This window comes from Felis catus, chromosome C1 (assembly GCF_018350175.1).
Source record: "Felis catus isolate Fca126 chromosome C1, F.catus_Fca126_mat1.0, whole genome shotgun sequence".
NCBI lineage: Eukaryota > Metazoa > Chordata > Mammalia > Carnivora > Felidae > Felis > Felis catus.
In genome coordinates, this window is record NC_058375.1 from 97,224,237 (window position 1) to 97,243,530 (window position 19,294).

At 46.8% G+C, this 19,294-nt stretch overlaps 2 protein-coding genes across 5 annotated transcripts; one reads left to right on the forward strand and one right to left on the reverse strand.

The window, feature by feature from the left end:
• Nucleotides 1-1,097: 1,097 nt before the first annotated feature.
• AP4B1 (adaptor related protein complex 4 subunit beta 1) lies at nt 1,098-11,954 on the reverse strand. 4 transcript variants are annotated; one of them, XM_045033312.1, is made up of 11 exons: nt 11,829-11,954; nt 11,198-11,384; nt 9,031-9,255; nt 8,435-8,565; nt 7,699-7,846; nt 6,680-7,176; nt 5,595-5,678; nt 4,734-4,837; nt 3,839-4,046; nt 3,335-3,616; nt 1,098-3,072 (listed from the first exon to the last, which is right to left on the reverse strand). In XM_045033312.1, the coding sequence occupies exons 2-11, from the start codon at nt 11,308-11,310 to the stop codon at nt 2,645-2,647; spliced, it is 2,220 nt and encodes a 739-aa protein (XP_044889247.1). In that variant the 5' UTR covers nt 11,311-11,384; nt 11,829-11,954; the 3' UTR covers nt 1,098-2,644. The 4 variants fall into 4 exon arrangements, with proteins under 4 accessions (XP_044889247.1, XP_011283378.1, XP_003990532.1 ...); XM_011285076.4 differs by lacking the exon at nt 11,829-11,954 and adding an exon at nt 11,761-11,783; XM_003990483.6 differs by lacking the exon at nt 11,829-11,954 and adding an exon at nt 11,486-11,720.
• DCLRE1B (DNA cross-link repair 1B) lies at nt 11,955-19,108 on the forward strand. Its single transcript, XM_003990496.6, has 4 exons — nt 11,955-12,394; nt 13,080-13,245; nt 13,816-13,998; nt 15,594-19,108. Exons 1-4 carry the CDS (start codon nt 12,206-12,208, stop codon nt 16,679-16,681), a joined length of 1,626 nt encoding a protein of 541 aa, XP_003990545.2. The 5' UTR covers nt 11,955-12,205; the 3' UTR covers nt 16,682-19,108.
• Nucleotides 19,109-19,294: the final 186 nt, after the last annotated feature.

Here is a 19,294-nt window from a genome sequence, read left to right on the forward strand (position 1 = left end):
TTTTTTAAAAGCTCCAATACCTGGGATCGTTTTAGTTAACATTTACTCAATTGCTGAGCCATACCTACTTTTCTTTAGATCAGTATTTCAATTATAGTCTGTAATTTTTTAAAAAGTCAATTTATCCAATCTCTACATCCTGTTCCCTTGCACTTTAAATGGGCAACACTTTACACTTTGATTCGATTTCTTTCAGTACCCAAAGAACATTCACATTTTATGTATTTTTTTAAATTTTAGTGTTTTATTGATTAAAAAAAATTTTTTTAATGTGTATTTTTGAGACAGAGGGAGACAGAGTATGAGTGGGGGAGGGGCAGAGAGAGAGGGGGGAAACAGAATCCAAAGCAGGCTCCAGACTCTGAGCTGTCAGCACAGAGCCCAGCACAGGGCTCAAACTCACAAACTGTGAGATCATGACCTGAGCTGAAGTCAGACACCTAACTGACTGAGCCACCCAGGGGCTCTGTTTATTTATTTTAAAGTTTATTTATTTTGAGAGAGAGTGCACGTGAGCTGGGGAGGGGCAGAGTGAGAGAACAGGAGAGAATCCCAAGCAGGCTCTGCACTGTCAGCATGGCAGAGCCTGACATAGGGCTTGAGCCCATGAACCGTGAGATCATGACCTGAGCCAAAGTCAAGAGTCTGACGCTTAACTCACTGAGCCACCCAGGCGCCCCAAACATTCATGTTTTAACCAAACAAGTCAAACTATGGAAAATGCAATTCTGAAGCTGTTCTGATCACTCTACATCTAATCCCTGGGGACCCATGATCTAGATCAGTCATTCTCAATGGGGGGGGGGGGTGATTTTGTCCCCCCAAGGCACCTTTGGCAATGTCTGCAGATATTTTTGTTACAACTGGGGGTTCTATTGGCATCTAGTGGGTATAGACCAAAGATGCTGCTAACAATCATCCTACAGGACACGGGAAAACCCTCCACAATAAAGAATTATCTGGCCCCAAATGTCAATTTTGAGAAATCCCAGTCTAGATAGACTTCCATTATGATTGTGTTTGATTGATACAATATAACAAAACACACTTCAAACACCAATCCCAAAATATCATCAGAATCTAATTACTTACAGCCACTCATTCAATAAACATTTATTGAGTAATCACCATGTGGCCAACTATGGAGATAGAAGGAAAGAAAATCACTGTCCTGGGAAATTTTCCAGGGGGAAACAATGCACAAACCCCAGGCCCTTGCCAGAAAATTCAACACTGTCTGTTATATACTCTTCTTATTAAGAGCCTAGTTGAGAGAAGTGAGGGGTGAAAAAAAATGTTTTAAGGTATGCAGTCCATTTATGTATCTAGGTTGAAGAAGTCATTGAATTAAGCTAGATGATATTTGGATCATGTTATCTAACGTCCTTGAAGAAATGCCCTAAGTTCCATGTTAAAGTTACATTCTCTTTCACTGAAGAACACCGTTAAGTCATGACAAACCCATTGCTAACTTCCCATAACAATTTTGGGACTCAGTGCTACCCATGTGAAACTATGTATAAATTTCTTTTAGAAATTAATATTGGAGGGTTTCTTCTTCTCTGATGACAACTATATAACTACCTCTCTTCAGCCTGACTGCTAAATCACTTACAGAGCTACATTGGAGACTCCTCTCTACCAAGTATGTAGGCCCTTATGCCTGAACATTTGTGTACCTCCCCATCTCTAACCAAGCCGGGCTTAAGAGGTATTTCTACTTTCCCTGTTGTGGATCCTCTGGTTGTCTATAATTTACTGGTTATTTGTACTTTAAATCATTTTAATTACATCTGCTCTTGCCATAAGTTGCCTCGATTAATGTATAAAATGTGGGTAGGTATAAATAAAATTAAAAGCAAGGAAGAGTGACAGAAAACAATGACAACAGTAGCAGGGGGACACATGCACTGGAAGCCTTGACAGCTTGAACAGGATCCATAATGAAGGCAGTGAGGGTCACAGAACACTTCCTGAAAGAGCTCATGACTGAGCGGAACACTGACAGACAGACTAGATTTCACTTAAAGAAAGAAGATAGGAGGGTAAGGAAATGTTCTAGCTAAGAAATAAAAACAAGTACCAAAGCACAGAGGTGAGAGAGCGCCTTGTGCATTCAAGGAATGCAAGTGGTTTGCTTTGGCAAGAACAGCGTCTGGGCAAGCAGTGAGATGTGACACGGCAGAGGTACTCTGGATACTGCACTAAGGACTTTGAACTCTGGCCTTAAAAAGCATGATTAGGAATATGAGGCCAGTGAGGAATTTATTGCAGTAATACAGGGAAGAAAAGATGACCTCCACGAAGGATGACTTCACCAGTTTCCATAGACTTCAGGCATCTTTAATGAGTACGACAATCCCTAAAATGGATTAGAAAAGAATCCAAATCCTATCCTTAGCCTGTTCCCATCCCCTTACCAACATTAACCTTTTCAACGTCACCTGGAAAAATGGGGTCATCCACCAATAGGTATGAGAGGAATAAGCCAACAGTCTTTGGACAAAACCATAAGAATCTTGATTCTGAGATTACCCATTCTCCATTGCATTGGATATCATCTGGACTTACAGGCAACTCTAATAAGAAAAACTAGGAACTCTGATAGCTGTTCATCTCACTTAGGACAGGCAGCAAGAATCTGTTATGATTTTATGTCTCCAATTGTTCCAAACACAGTTTCTAATACAGAAATAAAACTATTCAGTGTCTCGGTCCTCGGCTCATTTTGTTTCACAGAGATCTGCATTTCCGAGTTCTCGGACTCCAACAGCAGTTCTGTTAGGAACAGACACCCAGTGTCATCCTGAGCACTGAGATAGGCTTTCCACGGGTGAGCCCCAGCCCTGCTCATTGCGATGGTCTGGATGTTCACTACTTGTAGGGCCATCTGGAGAGTGTCAGGATGGACTGCTCCCCGCCAAGGGAACACCTGCTGATGAGCAACTTTCAGGCTAAACCAAGTTTTCTCAAAATACTCAGCAGTAAGCTGGCAATTGGGGACTAGCACGAGGGCTCCAGAATCAGGGAGTTCTTGTACCCTCTCCTTGTTCTCTTCAGGAATCAGGGGACCTAAAAGAGTCAGAAAGCTTCTGTAAGAGATCTTCTTAATCTATAGGAACTATGTTTTCTATCTAGATTTCCAAAAATACACAATGTGACTTTTATCTTTGGATACATCGTTAAAATCACCAACTAGGAACTTCTTTATTGCTCACAAAGACTTCAATTCAGGCCACAGTCTGAGATATAGCTAGGATACCCTACTTTCTACCAGTCATTACAAAAGATAAAGAGTTTTCATGATAAGATCTAAAGTAAGGACTATTTTTACCTGAGGTGGCAAAGGACGCAGTGTCAGGAAGCTCTGGGCCCCGATGCTCTGCCCCCTGGTATTTAGAGATGGTTGCCCAGCGGGCTTTGCCATAGACTGGCACCAGCGTGTTGAAGTCCGAGGCCCAGCTATTCACAGGTCTTTCTGCCTGATCCTCCAAAAGTCCAAGAGAAGGGTCAGATTTAGGGCTACAGAGGATCCGCTTCACTTCATCAATGCCGGCTAAGAGAAGGCGGTAATAGAAGAGACCTCGGTCTCGTACTGCCATATTCTTTTCTTCCTCTGAGGTAAGACAAGAGACTGAGTTAGTTACAAACAAAAACCAAAACACTCTTTCTACCCTGTGCCAACCACAACAGGGAAAACAAAAGGAAGGAGGGAGGAAGCCCCAGAAAATCATTAACATTGTCTTCTTGGGCACCAGACATGACTCACCCAACAGTGTAAGCTGCGAGGGTATTTACCATCTGACACGGCAAGCGCGACTCCCTCGGAAGAGCCTACCTATGCAGTAATGTAACAGGCGCCCCAGCGTGTCCTGGCACTCGGCGGGCCGGGAGAGGAAAAGGCGCAGCAGCGCAGTGAGCAGCTCCATCGTCACAGCTGGAAACGTCTCTGACTTCACATTCTCCACGAAGTCTTCCAACACGTAGGGAGCATTGGGAATTCTCTCCCCATGGACACCAAGGAGCCAAATAAGGGCCTGTTTCCCCTAGGGAATGAAGGGGTAAGAGCAGGTGCTCAACATTCGGCTGTCTGAAACACGGTGGCAGGTTCGACTTCCCACCCCCGCCCAATGGCAGCGGAAAAAGCATAATCCTACATTTACTTCAACTCGCACTGCATCGATCCTCCACCCAACACCACTCTTTACAACAAATACGAACAAAATGCTACCACACGAAGGGAGACTCAAGACTCTCATAGCCCGTGTTGGTTAGGTAATAAGGCTTTTTCAGTTAGGGGGCCTCCGCCCCAGTCTAGGGTTTAATGTATCAGTGGAAGCAACTGAAACACTCCTCTAACCCACTTCATGAAAGTGGTAATTGACCTAGAGTGCAAATCAAAGTAGGTAGGCCTGTGGTGAAGCCCAAATATCTGTTAATTCCACAAATGATTCTGATTCTCATTCCAGCTGAAAACTCCATTGTCTAAGCCTCTGACTCAAAACTGTTCAAGAGAACGATGATATTAAAGCATCTGTAATAAAAACCATAGATCAATCTCCTGGTTTTATCTCTTCTACCCTATCTATACCCAAAAGAGAATCTGAGGTGGCAGTCAATTCTAAGGATAGCCACATTCAGACTGGGTAGAAAGAAGAATTAGATTCCATTTCACAGAGCAGGGTCCCAAGCATTCCCCTTCTGCCTGTTAGTAAAGGAGAATTACCATCTACCTCGCTATCTTGAATGTTCTCCTCACAGCCGGGCAGGGCCTGACACACAGCTTCCGTACACTGAGGACACAACCAAACCAGGTCTCGGAAAGTTTGCACCACCACTACAACACAGCTCAGGATACAAGAGCACAGGATTAGAGGCTCCACGCAGGAAGGAATCTTAAGAGAAGTCACATATTCAGACTAGTTTGCTAGATGAAGTTCGGTAAAATGGGTGTTGGAGGGGTGGTCAACAATTATCTGAGAAATGTCTGACACGGGCAATAATTTCTTACATGAATGCTGCTCCTTTTGGATCGCTAGGAGGCTAAATGAGCTAACATGTGCAAAAGCGCTTGGTAAAATGTAAAGCAAACATGGGGTCATGTTCAACGATATTTTGAAGACGGTGTAAATGGAGCCACCAGTGTTGGAACTAGGGTGAGGCAAACAAGGTGCTGGGGGTGTAAAATTTAAGAAAACATGCAGGGTTAGCACTTGCACGAACCTGAGAGCGAGTGCCTCTTTAAATGTTTGCATCCTGGGTACCTTGCTTGCCTCACCCCAGTCCCAGCCCTGGAAGCCACTGCTGCCATAAAGCAGTAAGAGGGTAAAGCTGGGGAATTAACAAGCACAGCATCCTAGAACCCTTCATTATGTACAGAACTGCCTTGTAGAGTCATGGCAACCTGAAAACCCCCTACCTGTTAGATCTACGGACCCTATGCTTCTCTGATGGCAACAGACGATAACGCAAAGAAAAGTTTAAACCTCTATGTTACTGAACAACAAGCATTTTTGGGGGGCAACTACTACAGGGCAAGCAATTGACAAAAAAAAGCAAAACAAAAAAATGCTCAAAGGGTAGCCAGCCATTACCTGTGGTGATGTGCTCTTGTCGAAGCCCCAGCAACTCTGTTAGAATCTGCACACACTGATCTGTATAGGTCCTGGCAATACCACCTACAGAGGAACAGAAAGCACAGAAAAGTGGTAAGTCACATACCAGCACCTCGTTCTAAAATAATTTCCCACCAGCCAAACATAAGAGGACCAAAGATACCTTAAAAAAAAAAAAAAAAATCAATCACACCTTGCTTGATCTTCCCAAGTTTGGTAAAAATGATTTTTCCATCGAACAACGTTGAAAACTTTCAGTAACAGAGGTATTCACGTGGCAGCCAGACACGAGGCCACGGCTTGGTACAGCACAGCTGCACAGGAGTGTCCCTGCTGGGAACCCTCGACAGTAGTCTCCTGACTGCAGGAGTTCTACGCTCTCCTCTTTGTTCCCTCCTCTTGCCCCTAAAAATAACCAATCTTTATTCTCATAGGATGGTTCCTTCTCCTCTTCCGCTTGAAGCCCTCCAACAAAACGTAGCTCCCCAGCTGCTTTCATTTTGTGAGTCATTCTGGCTTTTTGAATTCCACGCAGAGTAGTATGAAAAAGCCTGTGATATTTAGGATTCATTCTGCGCTGCTCTGCACTGAGCACGATACACAGCCCATAGTAGAAGCTCAATAGACAACTGTCAATTGACACAGGACGTTGAGTCTGGAGAGCTGGGTTCCAGTCGCACTTCAGGAACTACGTGACCTTCTGGCAATAACCTTCTTGTGCCTGAGTTTCTTCATTTCTAAAATGAAGCGCTAACCCTTGTCCACTTTTCCTGACTGCCTCCCAAGACCGTGCTAAGATGATATATGGGAAAGCATTCTGGACAGCAATGTAAATTTTAGGTACTATAGTCTGAGTTACCTGTAGCCTCTATCCTGGCAGATACGGCAACACCAGTGTTGACGAAAACACCTTCCCCCCCACTCCTTCTGTGGTCACTGACTCCCAGTTCTTTGGTGCATGGTACTTTGTCTCTGCCGCAAGATTCGTTCCTGTTTATTCCCTATGGTTCCACAGCTTTCGGGCTGGCCTGAGCGCTCAAAAAGGAAAAGCGGCAGACACCTACCTATGGCAAAGATGGCAGCCTGGGCAAAGTCGGCTGACACATCGGTACAGTAGCCCCGGAGCTCCTCTAGCACCTGCTGCACGTTCTCATCGTTCACCAGCTCACACAGCACCTCCACCTTCTGCAGCTTGATGTAGTGCGGCTCCGAGTAAGAGCAAAAAAATTTTTTGTAGTGGCTGCTAAAGTGACCCGGCAGACTATGCAAGATCTGACGCACGTGACAGAGGGCAGCAAAGCAGAGCTCGCGGCTCTCTGAAGAACAGGCGGCCAGCAAAGGTCCCTTGACTTGCACAAGCACGTCGGTTTGTACGTGGGGGAATTTTTTTGCCAAGATCAGAAAGAGTTTCGTGGCTCCCATCACCACACCTGGGCTACTGCTCTTGAGAAAGCTATCCAACAGATTGAGAATGTCAAACAGCTCCTCCTCACTGCGGGGTTCGTAGCGTAGCAGAAAGTTCAATACTTCAGCCTGGCCCCATTGGTCCAGTTTTGGCATTCTGTCCAAAAAAGGAAAGCATTATTTTAGCAACCAAATGAGGACCATCTCCGTGCAACTGTCACCTGTTCACCAAAACAAGGAGAAAATTCTTGAAAACAGATTATGCCACAACAGAATTATTCTTTTTAGGTACTATTTAAAGTGGACACAAAACAGGCTTTAAATTCTAAGAGCAGTTCACAGTACACATTCTCACTCATCTAAGGCCAAAGACCGTGATTACTATACCTAGATCCAGATTCTTTAAGACAACACAAATGGCTTAGTTTGGGGGACATAATGATCGTAGAGGAGGACAGAACCTATTTCCACAGGATATTTCTGCCATCTCTCTATATGACCAAAAGAAACTAAGACAAATTAAAGAATATTCTCTCAATAAAATACGAGGAAACTAATAGCTACTGTTAATTTTACTACTCTATAGAAGTTGTTCAAGACGTCCCCTTAATCCAACATATCAAGACCCCACTAGGATGCACATCTCATCATAACAAAAAGAGGACTGAGGCATCCAAACCGATTTAAGAGATGGTGGGCGATGGGCTTGTTGATGACAACACCTCCTTCCTGTCTCAGAATTTCCTCTAGAGACCTCAGGCAGTTCACAACCACAATTGGATCCTGGTCACGCAGCAAACTGTATAATTCATTTACCAGAGCACCGTCTATAAAAGAGCATAAAGATCTCAGATAAAGAACAGTTTCAGAGTCACAGGAATAGAACCAGGACAATAGCTCCAGGCAGATAAAGCTGAACTTCTCCGCTACAAAAATAACAAAGGCAATAATAAAATGCAAAGCACAAAAAAAAGCCATCCCCAGAATGTTCTAAGTAGCTAATGCAAAGGATCTCACCTGGGCTCCAAAGAAAAGACTTCTCCAATCTCAGAAAATACCAAGCCAGCCTTTCTACTTAGAGACACATACAGGGGTGCCTGCGTGGCTCAGTCGGTTAGGCATCTGACTGACTCTTGATCTCGGCTTAGGCCGTGATCCCATGGTTTATGGGATTGAGCCCTGAGTTGGTGCAGAGCCTGCTTAGCATTCTTTCTCCCTCGTTCTCTGCCCCTCCCCCACTCATTCTCCCTCTCTCACTCTCTCACAATAAATAAATAAACCTTAAAGAAAAAAAGAGAAACAAGTACACAGCCACATTACTATTTCCTACCAAAGCCACGTGACCTTTTCCAAAGTCAAACATATAACGGAGACACAAAAAAATATAAATCATGATGGATTACACTGAAACTTACCCACTTCCGAGTCTCCGTGAAGATTATGCATCTTGGCACAACCAAGGACTGCCACCCTCCTGACATATGAAGCCTTATCTCGCAGACCATTGAGAATAGGCTGTTGGATGTATTCCTGCACACCAGGCATCCTAAGCAACACATCCTGGAGTCAGCCAGATCCTAAAACACTAGTTTTGACATAATTCAGGCCCTATGCCCTTAACACAGAAGGTTTGGTAGATGTTTGAATGTACATCTATCATGTCATAAAAAATTAGAGAAAGCCACTGGCCAAACTTAAAAAGTCATACTTGACTTTTCATTTGGACTAACACTGCATGGGCAACAAAACTATATGTGTACATAACTGTTTAGAAATCTTTAACCAAAAGCACGAACTATCTCAGCAAAAGTGAGGATGGAAAACTCCCTTTAAGGAAACCATAGGACATAGTTTTTCAAGCCTAAGCAATGGCTGAAAACCTGAGTTCAGGTTACAACCGCATGTTCCCCATGATTAAGAAGCTCAGATAAATTATCATCATTAAAAACCTGCCCCATGATCTCCCGAATACATCAACCACTGATAAACAGTCCTGGAAGAGGGTACTCACCTGAGACTACACATGCTCCGTAATGCCAGCCCCCGCACCATTGGATTGGGATCCGAACAGTCTTTGCACAGCGTATTAATGGCCAAGAGAGCCAGATCTGGTTTCAGGGGGGCATAGGTACACATGTACAGATAAACCAACTTCTTCTGAACAATATCTACGGTGGCACTGGCCTTCACCATTTCCATGAAAACGCCAGACATGTCCAAGCCCTGAGTCATGTGCCTAAAACCAACACACATAGCAGGAAGAAGTAAAATACATGATCCCCAGCCTATAACAACAGGTGTTTTACCTATACACATCCCGGTTATCCAACTAGATTATGAGGAAAGCAACCAGGTCTACCTTGTCTATCACATTGCACAATACTTCACACGATAGGTCTACAATAAATTTTCTTCTATTCATTCAAGAAATAGTTAATGAATCCCTGGAACATTCCAGTGAAATTCAGCTTCTACATTCCAGGGATATGCTCTGGGGTCATAATTTCGAAAAAAGCATGGTCTCAGATCTCTAGCAACTCAAACCGTATTAAGGAGCAAGACAAAAACACCACTAATTACAATATGATCGGTAAGTATTAAAACAGAAGTAACAGGGGCGCCTGGGTGGCTCAGTCGGTTGAGTGGCCGACTTCGGCTCAGGTCATGATCTCACGGTCCGTGGGTTCGAGCCCCGCATTGGGCTCTGTGCTGACAGCTCAGAGCCTGAAGCCTGCTTCGGATTCTGTGTCTCCCTCTCTCTGACCCTCCCCCATTCATGCTTTGTCTCTCTCTGTCTCAAAAATAAATGTAAAAAATAAAAATAAAAAAATAAAAAAAAACAAAAAATAGAAGTAACAGACAAGGTGCAGTGGGGGATCAGAGGTCTAATACTGCCAAGAAACCATAAAATGTTTCCACAGAAGTAACACTTTAGTTGAATGAGCTGGAATTTGTCAGGCAGGTGTAGTAGACAGGTAATGATAGATGCTATAAGGCACATAGGCATCAGCAAGAATGCTACATTCTTTTGAGAGTCTGCAAGTAGTTGTGTTAGGGTGTTCTTTGGGTACTATAAGAAATTTGGACTTTATTCTGTAGATCAGTTTCTCAAACTATGGTTTCCTACAGGAGTCAGATGGGGTGTCTGTTTAAAACGCATATTCCTGGGTTCCATCCCACCCTACTGAAAGCAGCATTACCGGACTGGATGAAAACTTTGATTTTTCTTTTTCTTTCTTTCTTTTTTTTTTTAAAGCACTGCAAGGGACTGTTGTGCATACTAAGTTTATGAACCACAATTGCAGGCCAAGAGTTATATACATTCAAATTCATGTTAGAAAAATTCTACTTGAAATGAGGCAAGGTAACCTATTAGCAAGCTACTGCAATTGCTTTGGTAATAAAACCAGAAGAACAGGACCAATAAAAAATAAATACACAAAGATTTGTTAAAAAGAGGATGGATGGGAAGCTTGGGGGGCTCAGTCGATTCAGCTTCGACTTCATCTCAGGTCATGATCTCACGGTTTGAGTTCCAGCTCCAGCTCCTCGTGGGGCTCAGAGCCAGGAGCCTGCTTTGGATTCTGTGTTTCCCCCTCTCTCTGCCCCTCCCCCGCTCACGCTCTGTTTCTCCCTCTCCCAAAAATAAACACTAAAAATTTTTTTTTAAAAATAAAAATAAAAGAGGATGGATATTTAGAACTGTGTATCCATACCATCTGACTTGAGAAGTGAAAATCGGGCGTCATCAAGACTGAGTCCCTCCCTTGGTCAGCTGGATGGTGACATTCATCAACCCAAACATAAGTGGAAGAGCAGGTTTGGGGAGAGGGGAAGGATGTAAGGTGCTATTTTGCAGGTCTTTGAAGAAATGTCCAAGTGGGAATGCCAAGCAGCAGGATATGTGGGTCTGAAGATACCAAGGGGTTTCTGTACTAGATTCTATAGATCTGGGGGAGGGGGGGGGAGGCAGCAGTGTAAGTTCAAGACATGGGCGTAACCACCCCTCTGAGTAAACGAAGTCAAGGAAGTCCCACAAAGGGAGGCTGCGACGGCCATGCAGAGAAGCAGGAAGCCCAAATCCTAGCCTGCCCTGAGTTCATTCACTCTTTGGGAGCGGCCGGGGGTGGAGGGCCGGGATGGGGGCTGCCACGGGGAGTTCGGGCGGTAGGGGATACCTAATCACTCGCTGGATGACATTCCGGTAGCGCAGCCTATCCGCCTGAATGTGAGGGTTACACAGAGCTTTCTTCAGCTCCTTCACCACGTCCTCGGAGCCAAGGTACGGCATCGTCCACAGTCGCGGGGCAGTCCCCGCACACCCCTAGGTAACTCGCCGGCTCCTCCCAGCCCTGACGTGGGAACCTGGGTAAAGCAAAGGTCAGTCAGCGGCGACGCGAAAGGCGTGATCTCGCCCCAGCCTCGGCTTCCCCGGGGCCGGAGCCCAGGCCGCAGCACACTCTCACCAAGCCTCTCCGCGCCCCGGCGAGCCCCGAACAAGGCTCTGTGGTTCCTGCCCGGGACCTGCAGGCCGGATCGCGGCGCCCCGACACCTCTCCCGCTACCTCGAGGCCCTCCGCCCCATTTCCAGCCGGGCCGCCGACAGTCTGCAGACCCCTCCCTCTCCAGTGCCAGCCCTTCTTGCGCCTCCGCGCGGTTGCCGCCAAGGATAGGCCCAGTCAAGCTTTCTGCGGAAGTCCCGCCTCCTTGAGGCCGACCGCGCACAGCAGCTGCCACTCACCTTCTCGCGGCCAGCGCCTAGCGTCGCCCGGACGCCGACCTTAGGGCGCCCTTCCCCCCACCTCTCACCTCCAGGCGCAGCCGCGCGGCTCCCTCTGGTGGAGGCGCTGCGGGCCGTCGGAAATCGGCTGCTTCGGCCTGTCTCCGCCCAGCAGCGCGCGCTTTGAGCGCCCGGCCTTGGCCCCGGCTCCCGCGCGCGGGTAGGAGTGGCGCTCGGCCGAGAGTCTTTGGCGGTTTGCGATTCCACCCAGGACTCGCAAGAGCACGGCCACTTTCTTTTTCTCCCCACGCTAGGGACTTATTCCTCTACTGGGCTGGCTTCCCGTTAGGGGTTCTGTCCGCGTTCTTGCCCCAGCGTGACTTTCTTCAGGGCGTGGTTGCAGGAGCCTCACGCGGCAGCTCCGTGCCCATGAAGATCTCGCTGGTGACCCTCCAGCCCCGCCACCATGAACGGGACCCTGATCCCCCATACGCCCATCGCGGTGGACTTTTGGAGCCTGCGCCGGGCTGGTTCCGCACGGCTCTTCTTTTTGTCCCACATGCACTCGGACCACACCGTGGGTTTGTCTAGCACCTGGGCCCGGCCCCTCTACTGCTCCCCAATCACTGCTTACCTCGTGCATCGTCACTTACAGGTACGGGGGTGGGGGGGTGCTGGAGTCCTCTGAGAGGTGGGCCGAGCATCTGGGTGGGGATTTCCTATCTGTCACAGCCTCAGACTCGTAGGTTAGGGACCAGGAGGACCGATTTTTACCAGTGCGGGAGTTGTTTGAACCCAGAAATACGTCCTTAAGCCCAGAATGGGAGTGTGGTTTCTTGACTGGCTGACCTGCGATGTTTCAGCTATAAGTTGGGGAGATCTTTTGGTCCAGCCAAGGAAACTGTACCTGTATTTTCATATCAGCTAGGCCAGTGTTTCCTAAACTTGTCTCAGAAGAATCCACCTAATATGCTGGGTGACTATACACATTCTCCAGTACCCCCTCCCCCATTATCTCCCCCCCGCGTCTGATCCAGTAGATATAGCTGGTGCAGGTCCTGGAAATCTGGTTAGAATTTTAACAGGTGCCCCCAAGAGATTATTATGATCAGATAGTTTGAGAGACGCTGCCTAGAGTGTTTTCTGGACTCTTTCATTTAAACTGTAGAAAGGGCGGGAGGGAAGAGTGGGGGATTTGGGAGAATCTCTATTACAGCTTCTGCTACAGGGTGGTTTAGGATGTGGTCAGCTTTCCCTCACTTGGGTAAAGGGGTGATTCCTAACCCAAGACAGTATCGAGGAGAGTTTGTGTTCAGTAGAATGACCAACTTTCCCCCTAGGTATCCAAGAAGTGGATCCGAGCCCTGGAGGTTGGTGAGAGCCATGTCCTGCCTCTAGATGAAATTGGGCGAGAGACCATGACTGTAACCCTCCTGGATGCCAATCACTGCCCTGGCTCTGTCATGTTTCTCTTTGAAGGATACTTTGGAACCATCCTCTACACAGGTGGGCCTCCCAAGGGGTCTCTCCCACCGTCCCAGACTAGATACTACTTTTCTTGAGCAGCCTTAACTCAGAAGTCTGGAGGCCTCCTAGCTTCATCCCATGTGAGCACAGTGACCTTTCTCAACTGATTTCCCATGCTTTATGGGTCCAGACCTTGTAAAGAATAATAAAAACAGAAGCAGAATGGAGACATTTCTAAAAAGAAGCTTTACTGTATTAGTGCCAGACTCCCTGACAGTTTTTCCACAGGCTGGTAAGCAAATGTCCATCAGCTGTTGAAAGAGAGAGGCTTGGGGCACTTGGGTGGCTCATTTGGTTAAGTGTCCGACTCTTGGTTTTGGCTCAGGTCATGATCTCACGGTCCGTGGGTTTGAACCCTGTGTTGGGCTTGGTGCTGACAGTGTGGAGCCTGCTTGGGCTTCTCTGTCTTCCTCTCTTTCTGCCCCTCCTCTGCTGCTCTCTCTCCCTCTCTTTCTTTCAAAATAAATAAATAAACATTTTTTTTAAGTGGGAGGGGCTCGTCTTCTATACTTTTGTCTCTGACTCTCTGCCCCCCATATATTCTTCCAGGTGACTTTCGGTATACACCATCCATGCTAAAGGAGCCAGCCCTGAAACTAGGGAAACAGATCCATACCTTATACCTAGATAACACCAATTGCAACCCAGCCCGGGTTCTTCCCTCCCGACAAGAAGCTGCCCGCCAGATTATCGAGCTCATTCGAAAGCATCCACAGCATAACATAAAGATTGGTGAGTGGTTTCCTTTCCTTTTTCTCTCACCGAAAGCTAGCGAATCTTGGGTTTTGGGAGGGTTTCACGTGTCTTTTAGGTCTTCGTAGATGTCCCCTTCTCCGTGAAACCTACCCTGACCACCTTATTTAAATTGCAGTCTTCCAACCATCTCTACTCTCATACTCTCGCATGCCCAACTCCTGATCTTCTGTAACCAACTGTTTTATTTTTTCATAGCACTCATCACCTTACTCTTATCCATGCTTCAATCCAAGCTATTACTTATTGTTTGTTCTCTACTTCTCTTGACACACACACACACACACACACACACACACACACACACACACACTCACACTCCTTGAGAGCATGGATGGAGGTAGGAAGAAGTCTTGTTTGTGGAACAGAGAGGCAGCAGCCGGTATGGTGGACACGTCATGGGTGAGGAGGCTGGAAAGGCAGGAGGGGCTGAAGTGCTTGCTTGTAAGCTTCAACTTGATCCTAAATATAATCCCAAATGTAACTTCATCCAAATGGTTACATTTGGACAAAAAGCTGTTGAAGGTTTTTAAATAGGAGAGGGCCAATATTGCACTCATCACCTTATAATGTATTCCACAATTTACATGCTATTGTATTTGCTTTTTGTCTCCCCCTGCTAGAATTCCACAATGGCAGGGCTCTTTGCTTTCCTTATGGATATATCTCAGATGCTTAGATTAATGCCTGAGGAGGCAATCAATAAACTTTTGTTATCCGAGCAAGTGAAATTTATCAGAATGTAGATATTCAAGTGATTGCCGAGCTTCAAATCAGACACATCGAGAAACCAACTGTGTGTTTGTTCTAGCGATTCCACAACAGCATAAAACATTTTGGGGCCTTCTAACTGGTACTTACGCTTTCAGCATCTCCTCATGCAGGCGATCCAGTAACACTGCTGTCATTTTTTTTCCCTAAAGCCCTCTTCAGATCGTAATATTCCTGTGATTAAAATGAGCCATTTTCCTGGTGCGAACTCTTTAATAGCTCTCTTTCACTTACAGAATTAAGTTCAAGCTCCTTAGCAATATATACAGGCTCTCTATCATACAAGCCTTGCTTACCTCTCCTGTGTCATTTCCTACCAGTTCCTTGTCTGCACTTTAGTGACACCGAACCACCCCCTTCCCCTGCCAGGTAAACTTACACCTGTCCTTTAGGACCGCTCGGTGGCCATTTTCAGGAAACCTTCCCTGTAATCAACTGGTAGATAGTTTCCTATGCTCTCATAATAGTGTGTGCATGCTTCTAACATTGCTCTTGACCACACTGTGTCTGGGTCCCCATGTAGATTACACTCCTTGAGGACTGAGGCTTGTGCTTGTTTTCATAGTGCCTAACACCAGGTAGATGCTGTCCTTTGTTGAACTGAATGAGTGGATCCTGTGTGAAGCCCTCCCCCATCCTCTATGTATCTCCGCTCAAATGCCACCTCCTCCCTGATAACACTCCCTGATTGCCCTGTTAGTTTTGTGTGTTTTTGTTAAACATTTGGTTGATTTATTAGGATTCTCCAGTATCTTCTTTCTCTTTCATCCCTTGCTTTTCCCATTCCCTTTGACATCGTTCAGGACTCTATAGCCTGGGAAAAGAGTCGCTGCTGGAGCAGCTGGCCCTGGAGTTTCAGACCTGGGTGGTATTGAGCCCTCGGCGCCTGGAGTTGGTGCAGCTTCTGGGCCTGGCAGACGTGTTCACGGTGGAGGAGAAGGCCGGCCGCATCCATGCCGTGGACCACATGGAGGTCTGCCGTTCTGCCATGCTACATTGGAACCAGACCCACCCTACCATTGCCATCCTTCCCACAAGCCGGAAAACCCACAGCTCCCACCCCGACATCCACATCATCCCTTACTCGGACCACTCCTCCTACTCGGAGCTCCGGGCCTTTGTGGCAGCACTGAAGCCTTGCCAGGTGGTGCCCATTGTCCGTCGGCAGCCCTGCAGGGACTACTTTCAGGACAGCCTGAGCCCCAGGCTCTCTGTGCCCCTGGTCCCGCACTCTGTGCAGCAGTATATGAATTCCTCCTCAAGAAAACCAAGCTTGCTCTGCCTGTTGTTAGAAAGGAGACTAAAGAGGCCGAGAACCCAGGGTGTCGTGTTTGACTCCTTTCCGGAAACTGCTGATCAATCTCAAGGTGACATGGACTCGCAGGAGGCCAAGAATGACAACTTTTCTGGGCACCTCGAGAAGCAGGCTTCCCACCGTCCTTTGCAGATCAAAAAACCGTTGCTTCCGGACCTCTGCAGCAAAGAGTGGGATGGGGCAGTCCCTTTCTCAGAGTCCCAGAAGATGGTGACTGTACTGACTGCCCCCTTGAATGTGTCAGTGCACTTACGGTCTACAGATGAGGAATTTATGTCTCTAGAAACTGGGGAGGAAATTGGTGTGTGGCCCCACTCGGTCCCCAGGGGAAACCGTGATGGCTTAGCAGCCACAGGGAACCAGAGCACTTGGACGGGCCAGGATTGTCCCCTGACTCACAGCAGCGAGGCAGCCCCTCTCCTGGCTCCTGAGTTCAGGGGCCTGGCACTGAAATACCTTCTGACTCCAGTGAACTTTTTCCAGGCCCAGTTCTCTTCCAGGGGCTTTGACCAGCAAGTGGAAAAATACCATAAACACTTGCTGAGGTACAGGGAGGAGAATGACACCTTCGTTTGATCCAACACCGTGGTTGTAAAGATAGTGACCCATGGCTGCTGGAGAGACTTTGTTTTGGGGCTTACTTTTCTAAAAATATATTTTTTTTACATTTATTCATTTTTGAGAGATAGATGGAGCACGAGCGGGGGAGGGACAGAGAGAGCCGGGGAGACAGAATCCGAAACAGGCTCCAGGCTCCGAGCTGTCAGCACAGAGCCCGACGCGGGGCTCGAACTCACAGATCATGAGATCGTGACCTGAGCGGAAGTCAGACGCTTAACCAACTGAGCCACCCAGGCACCCCTAGGCCTTACTTTTCCATCTTCACAGGATCCCCGTGGGCTCACCCCGGAGCAGTAGCTCTCAAAGTGTGTTTATTGGAATCCTGGTGCCCATGGAGCCATTAGTTTCATGGTTGGCTACGTTTAAGAAACACTTTTCAGGGGTGCCTAGGTGGCTAAGTCGATCGAGCATCTAACTCTATTTCAGCTCAGGTCATAGTCTCACAGTTTCGTGGGCTTCCAGCCCCACACGGGGCTCTGTGCTAATGGCATGGAGCCTGCTTGGAAATCTCTCTCTCCCTTCTCTCTGGGCCTCCCCTGTTCACATTCTCTGTCTCTGAAAATAAAACAACGCTTTTCAATATACCCTCTGCACAGCATACATGAGCATACTAAAGGTTCTGAGAAGTCTTATAGTAACAATCTGTTGAACTCAGTATATCTGCAGCTTTTTTGAACATGCAGTCCTCTGACATGGGTGCAGTAAGAGATGCAGTCTGAATCAGAAAGGACCGGGTCACTCCCATTATTATTTTGTGCGCCATGTGCCATTCCCAAGTCTTCTTACCCTTCTCCCCAGATAAAAGTCCCAGATAAAAATTCCATTTTTTAAGTCAGGAACTGTTGGAGGGTAAAGTGGTGATCCAGGCAGCATGATACAATCTCGAATGTCACTAACTTGCTGTGACCCTGTCCAAGTGACTTCCTGTCTTTGCCTCCGGGAGGGAACAGGAAGCAGTGAAGAACCCTGGAATGGTAGAGAAAAACTCGCCCCTGCCTCTATGACAGTCTGCAGTTAGTGTCACTAGAGACTTCTCTGGAACAGAGCCAGCTGGCGTAGTGGGCACCCTTCGCCAAGGCCATACCTGGAACCCAGCACGTAGGGTATGATGCTGCACGTAGGGTATGATGGCCTCCCAGAGGCCCTGACTATTTAGCCAAAATAAAGTTACAAAAGATCAAATGTGCTGCCAGATATTCCTGATTGTTCACATAGCTGGGATATTTGCTGCTCTCCCCGCCCCCCGCCCCCTTGGGTTGAGTAGGGAGCCAGAGCACACAGCCTGTTTGTTTTAGTATCCAGGGCAGAGACCAAGGAGCCAGCTGGTGGAAGGGCTGGGGGTGTGCAGCTCTGCTCTGTCCTTCTGCTCCCAGCCTGACAACATGCCAAACCAATAAGCAGGACAGCAGACACCATAGGCTCTGAGACTGGGTACAGGCATGTAGAGCTGGGCACACGAATCAAAACTACTTCAGAATGAAGCCTCGCAATAAAGGTGGTTTCTTGCCCAGGAATAAAAAGGTTTTCTACTTTGGGAAGAAGACATGAAGTGTTCATAAAGTCAAATAAGGCCTTGCTCTTGGGCAAGCTGTACACGGCCCTGTTTTGTCACTATAAGCCTCCGGTGCGCCCACTGGGAGCTGCAGCAGGTGAGGCTTGTGGGGCAGCAGGAAACAAGGCATTGTCCTTGGCTTGAATCCAGGGCACCCCGGGGTAAAAAGAAACCAGGCCTAAATAGTGGAGCCTCAGTTCCTCATCTGCAAAACAAGGACTGAGATGCCTCCCTCTCCTGATGGCTCTGGAGGTTAGATAATTGGCAAAATTCTTTTTTTTTTTTAATGTTTATTCATTTTTGAGAGACAGAGCGTGGCGGGGGGGTGGCTGGCGAGGGCAGAGAGAGAGAGAGAGAGAGAGAGAGAGACAGAATCCGAAGCAGGCTCTAGGCTCTGAGCTGTCAGCACAGAGCCCGATGCAGGGCTCAAACCCAAAAATATAAGTGGTAAAATTCTTAGCTCAGTGTCTACCACATATGGGTATTTCAGATGTTGGTTCTCTTAGCCTCTGGTTCTCTAAAGAAATTGTTCCGTGTATAAAATGAAATTTTGGGAGTCACTGAAAAACATAAAAAGTCAATTGTAATTCCTCCATGTATATCAATTGTTCTAGTCCTTTTTTGTATGTATAAACATATTAAATATATACTATTTTTCAAAACTGGGGTAACAGTGGATATAGTTTTAATCCCACATTTTACTTTAATCCCACATTTAACTTTCTTAATCTTAAACGTTTCTTTGTATCATTAAGTACTATTCAAAATGTAGTTATGAGTAGTTGTATAATGCCTTACATGGGTAAGTAAACCATTTCCATATTATTCAACATGCTGTGTGCCCTTTTTTCACAATTAGACATATTACAGTGAACATCTTTGCTGTGCATGTATCATGGCATATTTTGTTTATTTCCTTAAATTACTGGCAGTGGGGAGCGCCTGGGTGGCTCAGTCGGTTGAGCGTCTGACTTTGGCTCGGGTCATGATCTCACAGTCTGTGAGTTCGAGCCCCG